The sequence below is a fragment of the Molossus molossus genome, unplaced genomic scaffold, assembly GCF_014108415.1.
Source record: "Molossus molossus isolate mMolMol1 unplaced genomic scaffold, mMolMol1.p scaffold_m16_p_8, whole genome shotgun sequence".
Lineage (NCBI taxonomy): Eukaryota > Metazoa > Chordata > Mammalia > Chiroptera > Molossidae > Molossus > Molossus molossus.
In genome coordinates this window covers 52,852,350-52,877,043 of record NW_023425402.1, presented here as the reverse complement: position 1 = coordinate 52,877,043, position 24,694 = coordinate 52,852,350, and the positions used below count along the sequence as shown (strand labels likewise).

At 32.9% G+C, this 24,694-nt stretch overlaps 1 protein-coding gene across 5 annotated transcripts in view; it reads left to right on the top strand.

The window, feature by feature from the left end:
• Positions 1-24,694, top strand: part of GRIK2 (glutamate ionotropic receptor kainate type subunit 2) — a 590,297-nt gene that overhangs the window by 499,429 nt on the left and 66,174 nt on the right. For 3 of the 5 annotated variants that reach the window (XM_036248241.1, XM_036248242.1, XM_036248243.1), the window contains exon 13: positions 801-1,018. The exons of the other annotated variants lie outside the window; for them this stretch is intronic. In XM_036248241.1, the coding sequence (XP_036104134.1) occupies positions 801-1,018 (218 nt within the window). The remainder of the gene's footprint in view (positions 1-800; positions 1,019-24,694) is intronic. 5 annotated transcript variants of the gene reach the window in all.

Sequence of the window (24,694 nt, the reverse complement as noted above, 5' to 3'; positions counted from 1 at the left end):
TATTTTGTAATCTAAATTAATTAAAATTAATAATAATCAAAAGTGAAATATAATTCAGATCCCATTTTTCTCATTAATACCATGAGCAGGCAACTCCAGCCATGTATTGTAGTATATTTATGAAATATTGATATATATGTAAAAGTAAATTTGTGATAATTTACTTATTCTAATTCCTTCATTGAGGCTAACTATAGTGATGGGAGACATTTGTTTATACATAAGAAATAAAACACTACTTATTTTAAAATAAAAACTGACTAAAACCCCACATCTCAAGAAATGTGGGTATTGAAATTTATTTATATACAATATTACTTTTCAAATGTCAAGATAGGCAATGTTTTGGAGCTTCGTGCACATGAAAAATGAAACTTTGCATAAAGCTTGCTAGGAAATGGATCTCAACATACATTAAATCATTTCTTCTAAAACCCACATAATTAACAAGAATATGAAACATTATGCATATGACTTAGAAACTAGAGAGATTTTTTTTTCTTCTAATGCTATTTTTAAAAAGGTTATTCACCCATTTTTAATTGTTACTTTACACTCTCAGGAAGAACCCGAGTCTCCTGTCACTATACTTAAACACAAGTGTCCTAAGAGACTGCCTACTAACTCCAATTAGCCTCTGCACTCCCGATGGTTGTTGCTTGCTTACTAAAGCAATATGTAAATCAATGACTAAAGCTTTTATTACACAGTGATTCCATTCTGCCACTGTGACCAAAAGTACCTGACTGCTGATCAAATTCTCTGTATTCGTTTCACCTTTTCCCCCAAATCTCTGTTAGGTTCTGAGCTCATGCCCAAAGCGCTCTCCACCAGGATAGTGGGAGGCATTTGGTGGTTTTTCACACTTATCATCATTTCTTCGTATACTGCTAACTTAGCCGCCTTTCTGACAGTGGAGCGGATGGAATCCCCTATTGACTCTGCTGATGATTTAGCTAAACAAACCAAGATAGAGTATGGCGCAGTGGAGGATGGCGCAACCATGACCTTTTTCAAGGTAAGTCCTATTGGTTATCTAAAATTAACATGTTAAAATGATAGAGTGCGAACAAACAAGTCTTTCTCTATTGATGAATGTAAGAGCATAGCAGCACTGTTATTCATGTAGAGCAATCAATAGCATATCCCTAAGGAGTGGACAGGTGTATGACAAAATGTATATCCATCAAAGCAAAACATTTTAATACTGCAAATGTCAAGGAGTTTTTGCTTTACAAGTATTCTATTTTAGTGTGGAGGAAAATCTGCCCAAAGCTATCATTTTCCCTCCAACAAAGTTTTATCTCCAAATGTAAAACAAATAATGTAATATACTTATTGAAAATTAATACAAGACTTGGTTATTCCAGAAGAATACAATGATTACATGTAAGAATATTTCCACACATACATTTCTTGTTAAGATGAGACAAGATTTACTTCTTCAGAAGCCTACAGAAAAAAAGGAAAACAAGGGCTGAAAGAAAAAAAGCAGAAGTAATTCTTGTTATCTGTACATTCATCCATTTAATATTCTGGATGGCACAGGGTCTGAAAATGGGCTACCCTATTGAACTCACAATGGTTTCCAGAGGGACAATCCTGTAGAACATTTAAATGGAAGGTATGGTGTCTGGCATATACATTGTCTTGCCCTCCTCTTTATGATTGTTTCTGCTTGCACCAGCTGATCTCACTGGGCCAGAATAAATCAAATGTAACTTTAGGCAATCAGTATTGCTTCATAGCTACTTTTATATTTTACTAGTATTTTTAAACTCTTTGTAGGTTGAGCAACTTTGTAAGCATTGGTGTTTTCCGTCACTTTTCACACAAATGCAATTGGCAGTTTAAATGATTAAGCGGTAGAAGTAGATTTTTTAAAATAATTGACTCAAGCTATAAAACAAATTATTTCCTCAAACATTCATCAAGTGCCTGTTGAGTGCTAGAAATTGCACTACATGCTGGTTATTCTATAGCAAATAATATCTAGTTCTTACTTTCAAGGCGATTATAGTGTAGTTGGACATATGGAAGACTGTTTCAACAATCATAGATCTGGGTTTTATGTGACTTAAAGCAGTAGTTTTGCCAAATAATTATGTTATTTTCTTTGTAAAAATTTTTACAAAACTAAATCAGCTTTTTGTTTAAAGTTCTAGAGGACACTATGAAAGAATAATATAAATTTTATTGTTTAGTCAAATATATATATAATTCTTACAATTTAATTATTTTTAAATTAGATATCTCATATGACTAGATTAAAGCTGGATGCATATTTTCTTTTTAATTGGAAAAATCATTATTATTTAATCAAATTTGTTAAATAACTAAATGTGAGTAAAGTATTAGGACCTTATTAATAACAATAAATCAATTTTTCCTAATTTAATATTTAGAATTAATAGAAATGTCTTTACTTACAATTTTTCTTTTTTATTCTCATCCGAAGACATTTTTCCATTGTTTGTTCAGATAGAGTGTGAGGGAGAGAGAGAGAGTGAGAGAGAGAGAGAGATAGAGAGAGAAACATCGACATGAAAGGGACACATTGAATGGTTGCCACCCGCACGACCCAACCAGGGCCGGGAAAAACTGCAACAGAGGTACATGCCCTTAGCGGGAACCGAACCCAGGTCTCTCTGGACTGCAGGCCAACGCTCTAACTGCTGAGCGAAACCAGCCAGGGCTTTACTTATAATTTTTTTCAAAAAGAAATCAACTGTTAAAAATGCCAACTAAGTATTGTGAGTAAACAACTTTGCAGAAAGTGACTATGTAAGGCATTTAAATTACTAAGGTATTCAAGAGACTTTTGAAGTTGTTTGTAAAATAACACAAGTGATTTAACACCAGAAACGATTAATTCTGCTTCACGAGTGCTTCAGTTTTAATTTAATTTTTGTTTTTCAGAACACTCAAATATATTGTTAAAGTTTTTATGTACTACAAACATAGTTTATTTCTAGAAAATCAATTTGAAAACAAATTCTTCTTTCTTCTCATTTTTAAAGCTTATTTTCTCTCTTTGTTGTCTTTCAGTCTTTCCAGTATTCTGTTTTTTTCTTTTGTTTTAAAGATCAGTTGCTCTCTGCGGTGCCATTTTTGCCTACCTTCACTTTTCCTTGCTATTGACTTTTATTCTTACTCTTTCAGCTCTTGTTTTTCTTTCTGACACACTAGGGTGCCCCTAGCACCCAGAGAAAATTGACATGAAACAATGTTATGTTTCCAACAGCACAGACATTCTTTTTGTAGAATCAAAACTTTTTGGAATATATGCTAGTCATAATAAAAACCACATAGTGAATAATCACTAAATTGACAATTAATTTATGTTGATAACTTTATCACATGCTGAATTTCTTATTGTTGAAATTAGAATTTAAAAGCATACATTAAATGCTTATTTATTTATTTTAATTTTTTTTAGTTATTTTAGTGTAGACCTAAATGATGCTAATTTCAACCTCATATTTTGGCTTGTTAAACTATATACTTATACTGGCCAATGGGTATAACATTCTTAAAATTCTCTAGAAATCTGGAATTAAAGCAATTGCATACTCATTTAAAACTCTACAGTGAACCAGGGTCTATTGTGTGTAGTCTTTTTACATTTGATAGCATTCTTTTATTTCTTGATTAACAATAATGTGTACAGAACTCTAGGAAACACCTTTCAGGCATTCATTTCTAAAGGAATTTCCATTGTGTTTTCACTAATTTAACAAGACCCTGCTGTTAGCTAATTGTTCTGGAATATTTAGTTCTAGAAAATTATTTTAAAGAACGATGTAATTTTGTTACTACAAGAAAGAAGAGCTGGCTCAGATACTTGTTCTTAAAGGGGGTAAATCCTAAATACTGCACACACTGTCAGATACTATATAGTTAGTCGACAATATTAAGTAATTCCTTTGCAAAGAGCATCCTTGACTATATTTATTGAGCTTACATGTATATTGTCTTCAAGAGTTCTTACTTCTTTACTTCTATATCATATATATTCTTACCAGGAAATAAATATAAAGCCACAACTGGCAAAATAGCCCAAAATTGAGCAGATAATGGTTCTTCAGTGTTATTTCATTTAAACAATAGAAAATTGTATTGCATCACTAATATGTTCTTAATCCTATTTTGATAATAAATCATTAGCTAAGGGCTTAGGGATTTTATTGAAAAATACATTTGAAACCAATATAATCTTATTAACCAATGTCACCCCAATAAATTTAATAAAATAATTCATTAATATAAAAATATATAATAAAGAGAATAAAAAGACAAACCTTACACTTGAGAGATGTTTGTAAAACATGATATTCAAAGGACAAGTATTTATACTATATAATGTATTTGTATTAATCAATCTGAAAATATAGATGAATCGATAGAAATTTACAAAATATCTTCACTATGAATTTTATGGAGTAAGGGAATATAAATAAACTATAAACTTATGAAAAGATGTTTAACCTTATAAGTAAAGAGGAAATTGAAAATTAAAATCAAAATGAGATTATCCTAATTTTGCAAACAGATCAGCACAAGTGAAATGGTCTTACTGTACAAAGTGCTAGCAAGGGTAGGAAATAGTTGGAACTTTGATGTACTGCTGATGCGAGTGGAAATTGGTACCACCACTTTGGAAAACACTCTCTGGCACTACCTAATAACATTGAAAGTGTCTTAGCTTAAAAAAAAAAATAAAAATAAATAAAGGGAAAAAATAAAAACAAATAAGGAGGAATCAAAACCTAGAAATTTGGGAACTTGGTGTTACAGATTTGACATCTCACCCCAGGGCTGAAGACTGTACAAAATGTTGTAAAGTAAACAAGCACATTTTCCCCCCTGAAGTATAAATATTAAAAGAATGAATACATATTGATTTCATGCTAAAAAAACAAAACAGAAAACAAACAAACAAAAAACTCAAGTAGAGCCTATAAATTTTTTGGTCTGTTTTGAGGATCCCTCCCTATATTTCCAGAGTCACATGTTTTACAAGCTGATGTGGAATCACCTTGTTTCTATGCATCCATGGCTCAGGTTTTCCAAGTTCTACAGATTCTCTCCTGGGCTTGGTCAACTAAAATTTCTACCTTTTTCCCATGTCCAAATAATAGTCTTCCAAAAAAGATGGTATCAAAGGAGACACATATCCTTTTGTATGGTTATTCAGATAATTCTGCCATTTTTTTTTTTTTTTTTTTTTTTTTTGTACATGCCCCTAGTGGGAACCGAACCCAGGACTCTCTGATCTGCAGGCCAACATGCCAACCACTGAGTCAAACCAGCCAGGGCAATTCTGCCACATATTAAAATGACATTTAAGTGGTGTCAAATATCTATTGTAAATCACTTAATACATCTGAAAACATAGAGTCTACAGTTTAGAATAGTTAGAAATAAAACAAAACAAAATTTTGAAATCAGAGAAACCTGAACTGAATTCCAGGTTCTACCACCTATTGGCTGTAACTAGGTAGGACACTCGCATCTGTAAACCTCTGACTCCTCATTTCTAAATTGGAATGACTAAGGGGACCATTCTTACAATATTTTCTAAATATTAAGTAAAAACTCTGCATGATATGTTAAGCATCTAGTGAAAGCTTATTTAATAGATGTTACTAGAGTACATGGCTATTTTTTTTAATTAGAATAATTTTAAACATAGTCAAGTAAATTATGTTTCTATAACCAACAGTTTGATAATTTTAAAATAGATTAAAAGAGATCACATTGTATTTATCTAATTAAAATTGCTTCATTCTTCTGATTATTGCTATCATGGAAAGGAAATAATATAATAAGTGAAATAAACAATCTGTGGAGTGATTTTTAAAAGCTCTTTTCTAGACTATGAATTTTCAAATAGTATACAGCACTCCCTTATCCGTGGGGATATGTTCCAAGACTTCCAGTGGATGCCCCAAACTGCAGATGGTACTAAACCCTAAATATACTGATTTTTTCTATGCATACATATCTATGACAGTTTAATTAATAAATTTGGCAAAGTAAGAGATTAACAACATGCCTGGCCGGTGTGGCTCAGTGGTTGAGCGTCGACCCATGCACCAAGAGGTCGCCAGTTCGATTCCAGGTCAGGGAACATGCCCAGGTTATGGGCCAAATCCCCAGTGTGGGGCATGCAGGAGGCCGCCAATCAATGTTCTCTCTCATTGATGTTTCTATCTTTCTCTCCCTCTCCCTTTTTCTCTCTCTAAAATCAATAAAGAAAAAAAATTAACAACAATAACTATAGTAGTAATACTATAGAAAAATTATAACAATATACTGTAATAAAAGTTATGCACTTTCTCAGAATATTTTGTTATAATGTACTCACCGTTCTTGTGATAATACGAGATGATACAATCCTACGTGATGAGCTGAGTGAGGTACTCAGAACGCCATGCAATTTAATACTTACCAAACTGCATTTGTTTGGCTCCTCTGTATCCACACTACACTGGACAGCAGAGAGACAAGAATGAAATCTGTATCATTCACACGGGTCTCTAGTCCCTAGCACAGACTCTGCATATGTTTTGGGATATATTAGTTATTGATTGTCCCAATAATGTTGCTTAAAAACAACCAAAACCTGTTAGTGGCTTGTTTTACTTCTAGAAACTTATTGGTCCAGAGACTTTCTAAATTTTGGACAGACTTTGTTTCTTTTACACCAGGATCTCTTGCCAGTACCATTTCTGCTAAACATTTATGGTCTTTAAATATATCTTAGTCCATTTATAAACTAAAACCCACACCCACAATTATTTTTAAGAGGTTCTTTCTAGATTTAATCATTGCTATTTTTTGCTCGCTGGTCTTTACCCAGAGGAGAAAATCTACAAGGGTTTGTCCTAACTTTTTCAGAGGTCACAACAAAGCACCTCAAGGCAACATGATTAATTTGATCTTTAATTAAGGCCTGACATCATATTGGGACAATTTTGAGAACTTTAAATTGCTTAGAACATTGAATATTAAAAACACTTTTATTACCCAATCATGCAATTTCTAACTTTATATCATCTCTGAATTATGTTTGCAAGCAGCCCGGATTTTTTTTTTTTTTTCCTTTCAATATATTTCTAGAGAGAGAGAGAAACATTGACATGAGAGAAAAACATCAATCTACTGCTTCCTGCATGTGCCCTACTGGAGATCGAATCCACAACCCAGGCATGTGCTCTGACAGGGAATCCAACTGGGACCTCTCAGTCCATGAGATGATACTCAATCCTCTGAGACACACCAGCCTGAGCCCGGATCTTTTAAATTAATTTATCCCCATCCCCCTTCATTTTCTCCGTCCCCCTCCTTCATTATTGTTGTTCTTATTATTGTTAATAGTCTGTCTCTTCCTTTTACTACCTTTTTCTATGTAGTAAAAAATAACAAACTAATACATTAAATATTTTGTCATTTTGTCTGGGTATTTTTTGACCAAGTCTAAAAAGTTATTAGTGCATTTTCCATCATCCAAGTTACTACAAAGCACACTTTTAAAATATTATTTGTCTGTATATTCACAGATTCTCATTTTCCCAGCCTCTTTCTAGTGATTTCATTTTCATCTTGCTGTGACCCTGAAATCAGTATTACAAATGGACATTTCTTTATGGCAGCAACTCAGTTCTCTTACCAAATTCTCTACAGTTATACTTTGGGACAATGAATATGGCATTAATTAATGGAATACCTGTGACTGAGGATTTTAGATAGGACTTGTGATTACTTTCAACAGTTTGCTATTTTGTAGACAGCTATAAACATTTCTTCAAAATAGGTAGCATTCTATAGCGTTTTTATTTTAACCTTGGGTTAGGAGTAAATTTTGGGAGAAGTGTTGATTATAGTATTAGGAATGCAAACAAATGGATTAATTCATCTGGGAGAAAAGTTTTGTCTTTTGGGGCCTAGCAACAAAGGGTTTGTTTTGTTTTCTTTTTCTTTTTCTGTGTGCATAGTTTCCATCGGTAGGAGAACTAAAAATATGTTCTAAATTCCAGCTCATTAATCTTCACAGCAACCCCTAAGGAAGGTAGAAAGCAATATCATAATGTTCATTTAACAGATGAAGAAACTGGGCCATGGAGAGGTTAAGTGACTTATTAATTATGAAAGCAATAACCAAGGGACTCATACTATCAACAATAAAAGTAATAGCTAAAGATATCATGCCATAACTATCACTGCTCAGAAGAACTAAGTGAATTAGTCATTTTGGCTTACCCATATGACCTCAAATATTTGATCATATTATATTTCTAAAACATTTGCTTTAAGCTATTAGGGCAGATACAGCTGTAACATGTTCTTTATAGTCTGTTACTTATTCTGAGCTTATAGGTTCAGTGGTCTTCTGAAATTAAATTATGCTGGAGTGACAGTATAGGTTTTGAAGCCTGAATTGCTTGCGCGGAGTGCCCGTAATGCTTTTTTTGAAAGCCTGAGTGATTTTTGTTTTGCAAATGCCAAAATAACATGAGTAATTTGTGAGTTGATGGGTGAAATATAAAAAGTTGGCAGTTTACTGCCTGTAATTAATAAATGGATTTAGAAGCATACACTATTCATTATACCTTTTCCATATTTTTCTTAATTTCTACAAAACATAATGTTTGTTGCTTTTATGTTCAACAGTGGTGGTAATGCAACCATAATATATTTACTAAGAAGAGATTTACACATTAGAACAATAAATTCTGAAAATGGCATCTATAGTGCACTTTTCACGTTGAAAAGTGTTTTCTGAAATGAGTGTTTCTTTTTCTCTTGCTGTATAGGTGGCAAACATTTTGAAATTTCCATTTTGCATATGTACAAAATGGACTTAAAATAATTTTCAGAGATGAGAAAGATCATCTGAAATTATTTTTGAATTTAATTTATTTTATTTTTATTGAGAGATAAGTGACATATAGCATCGTATAAATTTAAGGTGTACAATGTGTGATTTGATACATTTATATATTGTAATGTGATTACCATTGTGGCATTAGCTGACACTGCTATCACATCACATAAATATAATTTCTCTTTTTGTGGTAAGAAACAATTAAGATTTAGTCTCTTAGCAACTTTGAAGTTTATAATATAGTATCGTAGACAATAATCACCATGCTGTGCATTAGATCTGCAAAACTTATTCTTTGAATGCCTTTATAATTTATGTAGCAACATCCCAGTTAAGTATGCTCATCACAAAGAAGAGGTTCAATAATTATTTGTCTGCACATGGATAGAAATTGGGTATGTTCTTGATTGTATACCATACTTACTTACTATTGTACATATTCTAATCACTTCTCACCAAATCCAGAAGGGATTCTTTGACAACAGAATAATTAAAAAATCATAATGATACTTCGGTAAATACAAGGATTTTTCTTAAAAATGCTCATACATAAGTTGCCCTGTTTATTTTGGTGTCACAAAATCTCCACATAGCTTTGTTTTCAGGTCATTTTTTAAAACTTGAAATTACTTTATGTTTAGCAATGACATCTTGCATTTCTCCTAATAATTTAGGGAAAAGTCTTAAAATCCAGCTTTGGGTTACATATGAGGGATATTCAAAAATGAAATAATAAGAGCACAGGTATTTTATCATCAAAATTTTGTAACTAAAATTTTTAATTTATTAATAGGTTGTATCTACCTATGTATGCATCATAAATTCTGGACCATTGCCCAGCAAAGTTAGTGATACTGGCTATTTTATCAGGATCCCCAGTTAAAGCACTACCTTAACCTATGGAGCCAGTCTTTTATATAGGGATGTCTCAAGAGATGTGGCTGTGCTGCCACCAGCAGGTCTGTATAGCGTGTATGTCCATGGAAATATGGTCTTGCCTCTGACAGACATCATCACTGGTAAATAAGGAGATAGTCTTGATTTTTATATCAATTTTCTTTTTCCAAACTATAGAGTTGTTATTTTGTCCTATTTGGGGATATCATCTGCAAAGTTTTAAACATCTTTAGATATCCATTTGTTTAAACCAGCAGTCTCAACCTGTATGTACATTAGAACATTATAATCACTTGGGGACCTTTTAGAGAATAGGAAGGCTCCAGACCCCTCTCCAGACCAAGTAATTCAATATATCTTGAGGTAGGATCCCAGGCATCTGAGATTTTTATTAACTACTCTGGTGATTCTATTGTGTAGGAAGAGTTAATTTCATTTGAAATTTGAACAATACCTTCATTATTGACATCAGTAGTCCATAACTAATAGTTGATTGCATCAACTTTCCTTTCTTTCATATTAGGGTAGGCATTTTTTTTTCTTCTGAATCACAGACCCAACAGAATATCAGACAGAGGAATAAAATAATCTGCTGAACACATTATTTTGAAAGGCTGAATTGTCATTATAGCCTTTCAACAGATATTTGCTGAGAGTAATTCATCTAATTACATGTTCACTGCTGACACCATTCCTGGAAGCCCTCAACAGGTATGCATGAGAATTGCCATGTAGCAGGATGAAGACGTTTAGAGCCTTCTCCTTTCTCAGAGAAGTATGATGGGATAAATCCTGACTTTTGATTGTGTCTCTGAATAAACATTGAGTGAATATATTTATCTTTCCTCTTTAAGCCTTTATTGCAAATCCTTTTACCAAGGGTTGATGGGAGGGAGGAAAATTAGAAAAGAGACATATAAGGGGGCATATTAGAGTTGAAAGATTGTACATGTGACTTTAGTGTTTACCTAATGGGAAGCAGATTAAGAAGAGATGAAGTACCTTATTTTATAGGTGGATATTGTAACAGTTTGAGATTTGGTTTATGTAGTTTTCTTGCCTGAGTTTATTGTACTACCCTGTAATACTTGGTGCACTATCACCACTCCTTTCCTTAGGGCACTACCGCTACTCCTTCCCTTGTTGTTAAAATGCACCTATATTACCTGATGGGAACAAATTATTGCACAATTCTAATTGGCATCTTTCACTGTATCACTCGAGGATTCTTCAATATCCACCCCTCTGTAGATCTAAACTGAAATAAAATGCCTCTCAAATATAACCTTCTGCTCTAACTTGGGTGATGGAAAACAGAACATAATTAGGCTTCAAAGCCAAAATCTATTCTTGCTAATTTGCTTGCAAGTTACTAATTAGGTAGTAACCCTATGGCTATTTAGAATAAATAGAGACTTTATTTTGAATTTTTTGTTTGTTTTATGCATTCAAGTGTGTGGATAATTTAACTCATTATTTTATTTTTTCTGCATATTTAATTGAATAAAATGTAAAAGTTTTATATGGTTGAACACCAATGTATCTGAGCATTAGTTTAGATTGATTAATGATTAATATCATCACTAAAATTTTTATTTGTTCATGAAAATCTGTTCATTTTCCATCAGACACCTTTTGTAGTAATCTAAAAGATGTATCTTAGCAAATATTTTTTATAACCATATCATTTCTCTAATTTTTCTAAACTATTTTTTCTTTAGTGATGGTGTTAAGCTATTGGTTGTGGGTAATAGAATAGTATTAACATTGGGTTAAATAGAAATATTTTGTTTGATAAAATAAGGTTGGTGTTTTAAAAGTGTTATAGTCTTATTAGTGTCTAATGTGGTTTTGATATTAATTCCTTATATTTGAAATAAATATTTAAACCAATTTTTATTATGCATTTAATTTATTGGCATAGTAAGGATGTTACTTTTACCCAAGAAGGTTGTCTCCCTCCCCCATCCTCATCTAACACACAATTTATTGTATGTGTGGCCTGATCCTATGTTTATTACAGGGATTTGCATAAGGCCTACAGAAACCCAACACCATTTTACTATGTTCTCATTCCAAGAAATAAAATGGTGCCTTTGAGTAAAGCCGCTTCATCAGACACTAGTTTTGCATGCCAAGTTACAGCAATCAATGGTGAAACAGCAGATGTGAAGGCTAGTTGGCATGAGAGCATATGAGTCAAAGACTTTCCTATGGGAAAGAAAGTGCTTCATTACACTTTATCTATACTAAGAACATTGGTTCTATCAAGCTGTCTGAAAATTAGAATATGATGGGTTTTATTACCCTAGCTCTGCCAGAGTGAATTCAATAGTTAAAAAGTAAGTGATAATACCATTTGGGGAATTATAAGAAGTGATTAGAGTCTCAATGTATTTAAACTTGGAAGGAGCAGCAACTTTTATTTTAGCTTCTTTAACAAGTCTGAAGGACAAAGTTTAATCCCTCTCTAATTGTTGCATTTTTGATATGTGCCAGTGAAGCTTTGGGGCCCTTTAATTGAAGAATAAATTATGTGTTTGACTGAAGTGTAAAATCTGAGAAACAAAGTTTTTTAATTGCCTTGAAAAAAAGCTAGTGTGTGAGACTGCTTTTGTTCCAAGATACACTGGGGTTCTCTCACTCAATGGCCTCCCCCACTCCATTCTGTGCAGGGACCATTCTTACTGTTTGTCACAACAGAATGGCAGCTTAAACATTATGTTGCACTTCATCAATTTTAGGAGAGAAGTCCCCACAGGGAGTCAGAGAATTCGAAAGTCAGTTAATATAGTGATGTTGAGTTGGCATGTCAAATGCTGGATAATGGATAATAGTTGTCACAGCAAAAGTTTATAGCCACCGGTTAGGCAACAATTCGAAGGTAATTCAAGTAGAGCATATTTTTGGATACAAAAATATGAGATAAATATTATTAAAAATTGTTATTAGAAAGTATAATGTAAAAAAAAAGTATAATGTATTTCTTAGATAGAAACTACAATGAAAATTGCATGTCTTCTATCTAAACAGCTCAATCAAACCATCATTTGGTATATCTAAAACATACAAACAAAAAACCCAGACCCTCAGCTTTGTAAATTATTTGAGGAAATTATTTATTTGAACTGTGGCTAAGAAAGATCTATTATTCATGTTTACTGCTTTCTTTGGAGGTGGGATTCTGCTCTAAAATATCAATAAGGAAATTGCTTTTATTCCTCTAAATTGTCCAATAATTAGAGTTGTAAACACTGAAACTTCTGCTTAATTTAGAATATCCTTGGCAGTTAATGTTCATGATCTTTCATGCCCTGTCATGTATTTTTTAGAAACCATCCTTTTGTTTCAAATATAATTTATACCAATTAGCATCTTTGGTCAGATGAATTTTCTTTTGTTCGTTTGTTTTCCTATTCTTTTCCAAAAGTTCAGAGAGCATTAATATGACTTTTTCTTTGATTTTAAGAGTTGATTGAAGACATCACATGGTAGTTAAGTTGGTTATTTCATTATATCAGAATTAAAAATAAGGTTTACTGTTACTTACTTCTACTGCCATCTTTTATGCTTAGACTTTTGTGTAAGACAATACAGAACTGTCATTTCCCCTTAGAAACAAACGATACATAAGGTCATGGGCTCTCCTGCTACTCAGTGATCTTAGCACTTCATCATGCATATTTACAAGTAGCAAACGTAAATCACAAAGTACATACATATATATGTATATGTATAACCTCACTAACCCACACAGATTGGAAAAAGGACAAAATAAACTTTAGAGCTCATTAATAGGTGCCGATAATTACAAACTGATTATAATATAATACTAAACAATATTGCTTTAAAAATAATTGAACATTACTACTAAATGTCTTAGTCTTAAAGGAATCAGATTCTGAAATAACTCTAATTTCTCTCTTAAAAAATTTTTTTTTTTAATTCTTACCCGAGGACATTTTTCTATTTTTGGTTCAGATAGAGTAGGAGGGAGAGAGAGGAAGAGAGAGAGAAACATCAATGTGAAAGGGACACATCGAGTGGTTGTCACCCACACAACCCAACCAGGGCCGGCAACAAAACGCAAGCAAGGTACGTGCCCTCAGTGGGAACCAAACCCGGGTCTCTCTGGACCCCAGGCAGTCGCTCGAACCGCTGAGCCAAACCGGCCAGGGCCCTAATTCCTACTGTTGCTGTAATATTTGTGACGGTGGCAGTGCCTACAGTTGTTTAAATGTCTAATGCATACTGACGAGCACTTTCACTGGTCTCCCATATTCAGAGTAATTCTTTGATAATTTCATCAATAAAGAACTTTCCAGATGAGTGAATTGGTCTGCACATGTAAACATATATGCATGAGTGGTGTGTTCTGTAGGATTCAGGCATGCTGTTTTAATTGAATTTAAATTAAAGATAATTACATACCTTATTTTTCTTATACCCAGTTTTCATATTCAATCTGTTTTAGTGAAAGAATAGTTCAGGATTGGCAATAAATTGTAATTTTATGTTTCCTGATAGTATATAAATAATGCTTTTGATTGTTATTAACCTATTGCATGCACAATAGCAGTAGTGGAGTTCAGTGAAAAGATTTGATTATCTCTAAAAGTAGGTGTTTCATTTATTAAACATTGTAATTACTGCTATTTAGAGGCTACACTGTAAATTACTTTCCTTTGTAGGTCCCTTGACTGTAGAACACTGAGTTTCTGCTTTGTTTTAGTTTATTACAAAACAATTGAATAAAGACCAAAGAATAGAAAACAGCATTAATAATGGATATAAAGGGTTGTTGACTCAAAGTAACACACTTTAACATAATAATTAAATGCATAAACTAGGTTGTGGCATGATATCCTGCATCTGACACTCACTAGGGATTTATTTAACCTCTCCAGGCTTCTGTTTTTTTTATAATTAAAATGGAGGTATGGTATATGTCATCTAGATTTGGTTACATAAAGCACCAAATATGTAGTAAATTCCCAGTACATACCTACAGTTATCATTGCTATAATGAGCTTCATAGAATTATTAAACTCTGTAGCTGATTAAACCATTTCCCCAATATGAATGCTTATATTCCAAGAAGTGCATTCACTTTACCTAAGGTTAATGCCAAGATCTGACACTCAGTTGCATTTTTTAATGTGATCCTGATTGTAGATTATTATTTTCTTTAAATAGTTTTTTATTTTCTTTTATTTTTTTTATCCTTACCCAAGGACATTTTTCCATTTTTTATTCAGATGAGTGGGAGGGAAAGAGAGGAAGAGAGAGAGAGAGAGAGAGAGAGAGAGAGAGAGAGAGAGAGACAGAACGATGTGAAAGGGACACAATGAGTGGTTGCCACCCGCACGACCCAACCAGGGCCGAGACAAACTGCAACCAGGGCCGGGATAAACTGCAACCGAGGTATGTGCCCTTAGTGGAAACCAATCCCGGGTCTCCCTGGACCTCAGGCTGATGTTCTATCCGCTGAGCCAAACTGGCCAGGGCTGTAGATTGTTTTTAAATATTCTGGATTATTCTCTTGTACTGTTTGCAAGCTAAAATGCATTACAAATCTAGTTCCAGCCACACATTATGGATAGTGTTTTCATTAATTGTCTTCTTTTAATGGTTGTTCAATTAATAGTCTTTTTTATTACACTTGAGATTTGTTTTGACAAACTGCTCATGTTCACAATTAATACTTAACTAGGAAAAAAATGCCCATTTTTAATTGTTTTGTCTTTTTGTGAATATTAACCATTGTAATTTAAGCAAGCTAATTTTTCTCTTATGAAAATATTGCATATGACTCATGAGAAATACAGAATTTTAGGAAAACAAAAGAAAAAATATCTCATGCCCAATCTACAAAGACAACTCTTAGTATATTCTAACAATCACCTCTAATATTTTTCCTATAGAGTATTGAGAAATTGCAGTTTCTTTATGCTTCAGTGTTAAAAACTCTTAGACTTAACACAGGTACACAAATTCTTCTGTTTTTCCTTGAACACAGGTGATAATGCTGTTTTCAGGAATATGCTTTAAAGATTCATTATCAGTAAAATATAGTTATAAAAATGTTTTTATAATACTTTCAGAAAAACATTTTCTTGGAGATAGTCTAAAGCAAATAGCCTTTTGCTAATTTCCAAACTCATTCCAAGCTAGACATTACAAAATTTCAAAGTATGTTTATATATAAACACACATACACAGCAGAGAAATCACTTATAACTTAGATACCTAAGTGATTGGAATGTTAATTTTTAATATTCATTGTATTATAATATCATAAATTTAATGCTTTAAAATATTAAATATAAGAAATATTTTAAATAAAACTTTAAAGAAAAATTAGTAGAGATGATATTAAAGTTATATGTTTAGGATTCCTAATATAATCTTGCCTTCAAGTGAAAAAGAAAAAAATGTAATGTAATGCAAATATATAGGAATAGTCATTAGCTTTTTTCAGTAAAACTATATTAATGTATATTCAGAAGAATGATTGTAGAAGTGTGTGTGTGTGTATATATACATACATACATACATACATATATATATATATAACCTAAAAATGTACCATAATATCTTAACTCTTTTATAAGTAAGGAACTTATCATTATAACAGAGAGAAAGTCCAATTGTAATTTTGCACTTTTTTTTATTTTTAATTGAATTTATTGGGGTGCCATTGGTTAACAAAAGTACATAGATTTCAGGTGTATAATTTCATAATACATCATCTGTATATATATTATATTATATTATATTATATTATATTATATTATATTATATGTTCACCAACCCAAGTCAAGTCTCTGTCCATCACCATTTATCCCCCCTTTACTCTCTTTAACCCCTCCCCCCACCTCCTTCCTTCTAGTAATTACCATACTTTTTCTGTGTCTATGAGAGTTTTACACTTTTTAATAATTATCTTACAAATAAGCCCATCAAAACTGGGCAAACTCTGAAAAAATCTAATATATTTATTAATGGTTTCTTTTTGGAAAGGTATTATAATTCAAAGCAAATAAAATTCACTCTTTTATACCCTCTACAATTTGCTATATGCACTTAAGTTTTGTTCTCTCTGTTCTTTCATATTCTGGGACAAAAAGACACGTTACTTTAGGACAAATCTACTCTTTAAAGCACAAGCACGTATTTCATTTTTCTGTCACTATTACTCAGGGTCTACTGTCAACTACCTATATTTCTTATAACTTAACAAAAGAAACATACTTCTTTTGGAAAAAGGGAGGTAGGTTAGAACTTTTGTCATACAAAAGCATTTTAACAACTCAGCAAAGCTCATGAATAAACAGAATGCAACTTTCTAGAGTCATACAAGTCCCTTTTACACTTTCTTATAGTGAAAAAATGAACATATTTATTAATAGGATCCAAAGATATAGCCACTATATAACATATAAATATATAAATTTAACGTTATACTCAGTATTTAATTCAATTCAAAGATAATTCTGTTATCTTAAGAATTATGTATGTATTCGATGATTATTCATTAACTAACCCAGTTTAAAATGAGTCCAAGATTTAAGTTACCTAAAAATCTTGGAAATTTTGTTTAAGCTAACATATTACAAAACAAAATTATTGTTGATATGAAAAGTTAGAAAGAATTATGATTCAATTTATTTTAAAATTATAATATACTAATATCAAAAATATATAGGAGTAAGTTTAATTTATTTGGTTAATAAGCCAGTGTAATAATGTTTATATATTTAGATTAACTATGTTTTACATAAAAAACAAAAACTAAATCTTATAAAAATGTAATATGCCCTTGTGTATTACATAACATTTATAGTTTATATAAAGTCATATAACTATTATTTTAATCACAATTATTAAGTCACCTTATCACATTTTATTCATTTTATAGCAAATGACCTTAAGCATCTTTTGAAGGTGATCACAATCTGCCCTTTAGAAATTCTTTTTTGTGTGTGTTTTTTTTCTAAGTATTTATGAATATGAAGCACTTGTTTATTTCTATATGTAATCAGATCAGTGATTTTTTAAAAATTTAAAATGAGATACTTTTATGTGTTAATACCCTCTGGAAGTAGAAGTCAAGACCTTTTTTTAATTGCAGACACAGTCATACATAATCAGAAAGATAATTTGTATCTGCAGTCTAACCATCAGCCAAAGGTCAAAAGTAAACAAAAAAATAAAAACTTGCTGATCCAGATATCAAATAAATGTTTGCCTTTTCAGTGGGCATGACCACTTTCCTAATTAATGTGAACTAATAAGCAAACAGACAAAGAGACTGATACACCAGAGTATCAGTCATCTTTTAACCAGCAGAGAATAGATTTCAGTCACCCATCTGACAGAGATGACCCACTGGTCAGATCAGAAAATCAAATCCTCAATCATTGCTGTCACCAGTGTGGAATAATTTACTAGTTAGGCAAGATCTAGAAACATAAACAAAATAAACAATAAATAGAGAAAAAGGAAGAAAAATTGAGAATCAGAGAGTTAGAAAAATTAAAGTTCTATCGACACTTGGGATTCACTCTGTTAAGCAAGAAAAGATATGCCTTAGCCTAAATAGCACATACCTATGCCTCTCCAGCTGTACAATGTATTTGACTCTGTCAGGTGAATTCATTGGGGTGTCTTTGTGAAAGTACTATAAAAATACTAAAGTATCATTTATAAAACATCTTTAAACATGTCTCATGTAAATATAAACTGAATGCTTGATAATTATTCAAATATAATTTGATGAACACACACATACATAGATACACAGAATCAGGAACGCTGAAATGAATTTACTAATAAATGCAAGACTGGTTAAAATCCTTTAAAGCAATAAAATAAGATGTTTGGAAATAATATTTTGCCAGGTAGAAATCGTTTTTTTTTTTTTCCGCTGTATTAAATAAATTTGCATTGTTAGAAACAAAAATAATTTGCATTACTATTATTTTTTTTACAAGGTAACTTCTACTCCTACTAAATTGCTAATAGCCAATCAGTAGAAGGTCAGTCAAAGGAACATACCAAACAGAATGAGAGTGTCTGCTATATAACATCCATCAACCCAAAATATGAAACAAGCATTTTAAAATTTCTAGAATATTTCCTAACATGATCTGCCTGAAAAGAAGCCTATAGGTATATGCATTATTTCTGTTCTTTCTTCTCACTTCCATTTCACACTTGCACTTCTTGAATTTAATCAAATAAAACCATACTCTTTTCCACGCACCACAATTTTTTCTTCTCCAAAGTAAAAAATAAAAAATCCCCGTGGTCCAAAAAAGGTCAATTGGAAACATTGGTTTTTGAGAAGCCTCCTTTATTGAAGGTACTATAAAACTCCTCATTGCCATGAGATATACATTTCTATTAGAAATTTTCTTCTTATATTTACGTGTATTTATATTTTTTGTAGATTTTCTTAATTAGGTACTAAAAATAATTGTAATGATAACCTAGTGCAGACTAATGTTTTAAACTGTGAAGTCTCATGACACAAAACAAAGTTTAAATATTGATTTAAATATATAAATTTGTTTCAAAATATAATCAGGCCATTTAATAAAAACTTTTGAACACAAAATAGATGTCTTGTGATGAAATCTGATGGCAGATGTGAAATAGCAATATAATTTCAAAGAGAAAAGGAACTATATATAATTTCTAATCTTAAAAAGTAGTTTGAGCCCTGGCCGGTTTGGCTCAGCGGTTAGAGCATTGGCCTGCAGTCCAGAGTGAGCCAGGTTTGGTTCCCGCTAAGGGCATGTACCTCCGTTGTAGTTTGTCCCCGGCCCTGATAGGTCGTGTGGGTGGCAGCCACTCCATGTGTCCCTTTCATGTCCACGTTTCTCTCTCTCTCGTTCTCTCTCTCCCTCCCACTCTATCTGAACAAAAAAATGGAAAAAAATCTCCTTGGGTGAGGATAAAAAAAAAAAAGTAGTTTGATCGTGTATTTTTAAAGTGCATGATTTTGCATGACAAGTTGCCATCATTTTAATATTCCATAGCACACATTGAAAAAGTGATATAATATTTTCCATAAAAATATGAATAATTATAGTGTGCTGTAATTTATATCAAATGCAATTTTAATACTCTATTAAAAATTAAACATTTCTGCAGTTTCCAAAATATTTGCTTTTTATCCTGCATTTAAATTTATGTTATTTCTCAAAGGCATACTTTTTTTTTAATCCTCACCAATGATATTTTTTATTTCTTTTTTTCTTCAGATAAAGTCGGGGAGGGAAAGAGAGAGAGAGAGAGAGAGAGAGAGAGAGAGAGAGAGAGATGTGAAACAGATACTTCAACTGGTTGCCTCCCACATGACCCCGACCAGGGCCGGGGACAAACCCCAACTGAGGTTTGTGCCCTGACCGGAATTGAATCCATGACTCATTGTCTGGGGGGCTGATATACTAACTGATGAGTGAAACCGGCCAGGGCTCAAACTTTTGATTTCATGTATAATTTCCCCAGAATTGTTCCTTGCCATTTTTAAGAGAAAGATCTATGGGAATATTAACAATGGCCTTGATAATTTATTTTCACTCATGAACCCATTAAAGAGCTAAAGGACAAAGCAAGAAGTATTATTGAGATAATTGTCAGTGTTCAAAATTATGGTAGAAAATAGCGGTCACTCCAATTCCACAGAGAATCATTTCCAACAAGGTAATTTAAGTTATGTTCACTAATGGGATTATGTCTTTCCTTTCACCATAGGATATATTTTGTTTTAGTGCATAATATTGAATTCAGCACAATAATCTTTACAGATGAAATTTTAATGAATGTGTCTCAGAAAAGCCCAAGTGAAATATAAATTAGAGTAATGGTAAACAGCAACAAAAAGGGTTTGACCAGAAACTGCATGGCTTGAGAATGCATGTGAAGACAGAGATCTGGAGCCATAAAAATACCTCTGTGTATATACTCACCTTCTTTACTCTGATTTTCTTTTTTTTTTTTTAATCCTCATCCGAGGATATTTTTCCATTTTTTGAACAGACAGAGTGGGAGGGAGAGAGAGGAAGAGAGAGAGAGAGAAGCATCGATGTGAAAGGGACACATCGAGTGGCTGCCACCCGCACGACCAACCAGGGCCGGGGACAAACTGCAACCGAGGTACATGCCCTTAGCGGGAACCGAACCCAGGTCTCTCCGGACCGCAGGCGGACGCTCTAACCGCTGAGCCAAACTGGCCAGGGCTACTCTGATTTTTCACTATCTTCAGTTTATAGTCTTGCTTGGAGAGTGGCTTCTAAATGTTTGCATATGTGGCTCTCTTCCTGCATACAGTGTTCTCAACCAACTCACCTATCCAATTCAGTTTATAGCATTTCTCTGAAAAGTGTTTTTATTTTCATTTTTATTGTTTAAATTAAATTTACTGGGGTGATATTGATTAATAAACGTATATAGATTTTAAGAATACAATTCTATGATAAATCATCTATGAAAGTCTTTTTAGACCAAACCCCTTTTACACCTGCCTATTTTGTATCTACAACATTTTTATACTTTACAATTTTTTGCCTTTAAAACCTTGTATCTAGAGCACATCTTCAATAGATATTTATTGAATGAATTAATAAGTGATTAAATAAATATATAACTTTAACCATGTATGCCTAGGAGGTTTAGCAAACTTGCCTTATGGAAATAATGTTACATAATAAATGCTACCAAAGAGTATTACAAAGAATTAAAACTAAACAAAACAAAAATACATGAAAAATCCCTTATACTTTATTTCTGTAAATAATTTTTGAGCATCTACTCTATGTGCTAGAAATTGTGCTAGATTCTAGGGATAGTGATCAATAAGAGAGTTGCATTCTGCCCTCCTGAAGGTTGTGATTTTGTAATGAAGATAAATATTGAAGATATAATTTGATATATAGATATATAAAATCATTTTATATATAGATATATAAAAGGTAGAGGGTTTAAAGAAACTGTATTAGTTAGGGTATTCCAGAAAATTATTAAATTCCAGAGAATTATTCAAGATATAAAATATGTATATTTATATAAAAGATATATTTATATAAAAATAAATTACACATAAAGATTGTATATAATACAGAGTGAGAGCTTATATATATTATACATAAATAGATTTATTTTAAGGAATGGGCTCATGGGAATGTGGGAGGCTTTGTAAGTTTGAAATCCGTAGGCAAGCGAGCCAGTTATAAACTCAGGCAGAGGAGTTAACACCACTTGAGGAAGAATTTCTTCTTTGGAAAACCTCAGTTTCTTCTCTTGGGGCCTTTCAACAGAGTTGATGAGGCCCATTTGCATCATCAAGGGTAACATCTTTTGTAGTGAACTTATAGTAGGTGGTAACAACATCTAGGAGGTACATAGTGCACTCATAACAACACCTACATTAGTGTTTGAGTAAATAACTGGACACCGAAGCCTGGTTAGGCTGACATACATAACCAACCTTCACAGGAATATATAAAAGGGTAAATAGTTAACCATTCAGTTTGGAAAGTTCAGGGTAGGTTTTATTTTAAAATGGACATGCAAATTGAAACTTGAAACAAAAATAGAGTTAGCTAAGCAGAAATTAAGAGTAAACTGTAGGGTAAGATTTGTTCAAGGAAAGAAAATTTTAAGTGGAAATAGTCCAAAGTAGCAAGATTATATGCTCATTCTATTGTTTGTTGTTGCTGTTGTTGTTTTTTTGTTTGTTTGTTTTTGTTTTTTGTAAGAAGTATAAAAAGAAGGAAAGACCAAGAATGAGTTCTCGGTTCTATACACTAAATTATAGTATCTCAGGAGAAACAGAGTAGAGAAAAGACATCCATTTGGGATGTGTTATCTTTGAAATCAGACATCCCCATGAAGATGAATAGTAAGAAGGTAAGAATAAGGTTTAGAGGGCTCACATTTGATAGTTATTAACTCATGGAATTAAAATCTAGGAATAGATGATATCATCTAAGGAAGAGTAGGGTGAAGAGATGGGAGTTCTGGCAATTACTGGTGTCACTTTATAAATTACTATTTCACAGAACAATGACTCAACAAATGAAACTGTGACAAAGAGAGAACAGCCAAGAGGTAGGAAGATAATGTGGAATGTACAATGTCTGGGAAGCCAAGGAAAGGGTTTTCCTGAGAAAGAAGTGATCAACAATGTTAAGTGCCGCTTAGAAGTCCAAGAAGATCAGGGTAGGGAGGAATCCAATATACTTAGTGACAAAGAGCCCATTTCAGAAGTCCATTGGAGGCAAATGGGGAAACATGGAAACTGAGGGAATGGAGACAGCATGTGTTGAGAAATACTTTAATTAACTGCCAGAGAATGAAAAAAGAGAGATAGTGCCAAAATGAAGGGAAAGAGAGATAAGTGATGTCATGTAGTTATTTGTTCATTTCATATTAGTTAGTTTTTTTTTTTTTTTCTATCTATACAATTTATTTATTATTTTCTATTGGGTTAATTTATGAAAGAGCAATTATAAATGAGATTGGAAATCTAGAGACATGAATAGTAGTTAGCATTACATCACGGAGAAAGCAGAAGAGGATGATATACAGAAGAGAATGAGTTATTTAGCTTCGGATGCAGGGTAGAGGTTCAGGGTTCTCTCTGTGTATTGGAAGGAGAGAAAGAAAAAGATCAAGGGAGAGTTTAGAGAGTTCAGGAAAATGGAAACACTTTCAAAGTTTAACTGTGAAGAATTGGAGAACTTATTGAGCAACAGAAAATTATAAGGCAATTTTGAACACTGGAGATGGTGATATTAAAGACATCTAGTTTCTCCTGTTCTGTGATATTTTTTTCCAGTGAAATAAAGTGGCCTAAATATAGTCACGGAATAAAGGGTTGGATTTATACAGGTTTTTAAAGATGAGTGTGATGAAAGGAAAATGAAGCAGAGGGATTTAGGCTTTTCTGGGGAAAAAAAAAATAGTGGTTCAATCATGGTCTGTGGAACCTGGATTTGGAATAGAGATAAGTTACATTAGAGGACACAGGAGGCGTGGGGTGGGGAAAGAAAGGCTAGTGGGTAGACTGCTCCCCCTAAATAAAAGTGCAGTTGAATAAACTGAGCAGGACAGATGTGCGTTTGTAGTGGTGCAGCAAAATTACATGCAGAAAGAGTGAAGTTACTGTGGAGTGGTGGAGGAATTCTTTACAGAAGACAAAAAGTGAGGGCTTCAACCAGTTTTCACATGGACATGATGTTGTCAGTATCATATCAAGATTTGGGATGAGAACACTGTGGCACAGGTGCTAACGGAAGGTAAATGAGTGAGGGAGTGACCAGGAATTAATAATGACAGTAATGAGGGGACATGGAAACTCACAAAGGCACATGATGTGAACTAAGTAGGACAGGGACATTTTTCACTAGAGGGTATACTGGGAAGTAAGTAGAGTGCATTACCGATGTATTAGTGCACATACCGATGTATTAGTGCACATACTATGTGGGTGAGTTTGAGCACTCTGTGAAAAGCACCAAGATGGAATCAGAGGTGGAAAGATTTGTTTGAAAATGTGTGTGAGGAATAAATGAGAAGGAAAGAGAGCAGGAGTGGGTAAGGAAAGCCTTCAGACAGCAATTCAGGCCTAGACCTGTGAAGGGAGATAGAGGAGGAAGGGGGATTGGGTGCAAAGAACTCAAGACCTCACAGACATTTTTCAAAAGTCCAGGACAATAGGGAGTCCCCAAGCAAATGCTGCTCATTGGAAGAGTCCCCACTAGGCAGCCATGACCCGGACTTAGAAGGTTCACAGTGCTCAATCATTGGCTGGCAGCAGAGCATAAGAATGGTGGCTTTGGTATGAAAAGCCAGGTTGAGTTCAGAGGTGCAGTAGCTGGAGGCTGTCCACAAACT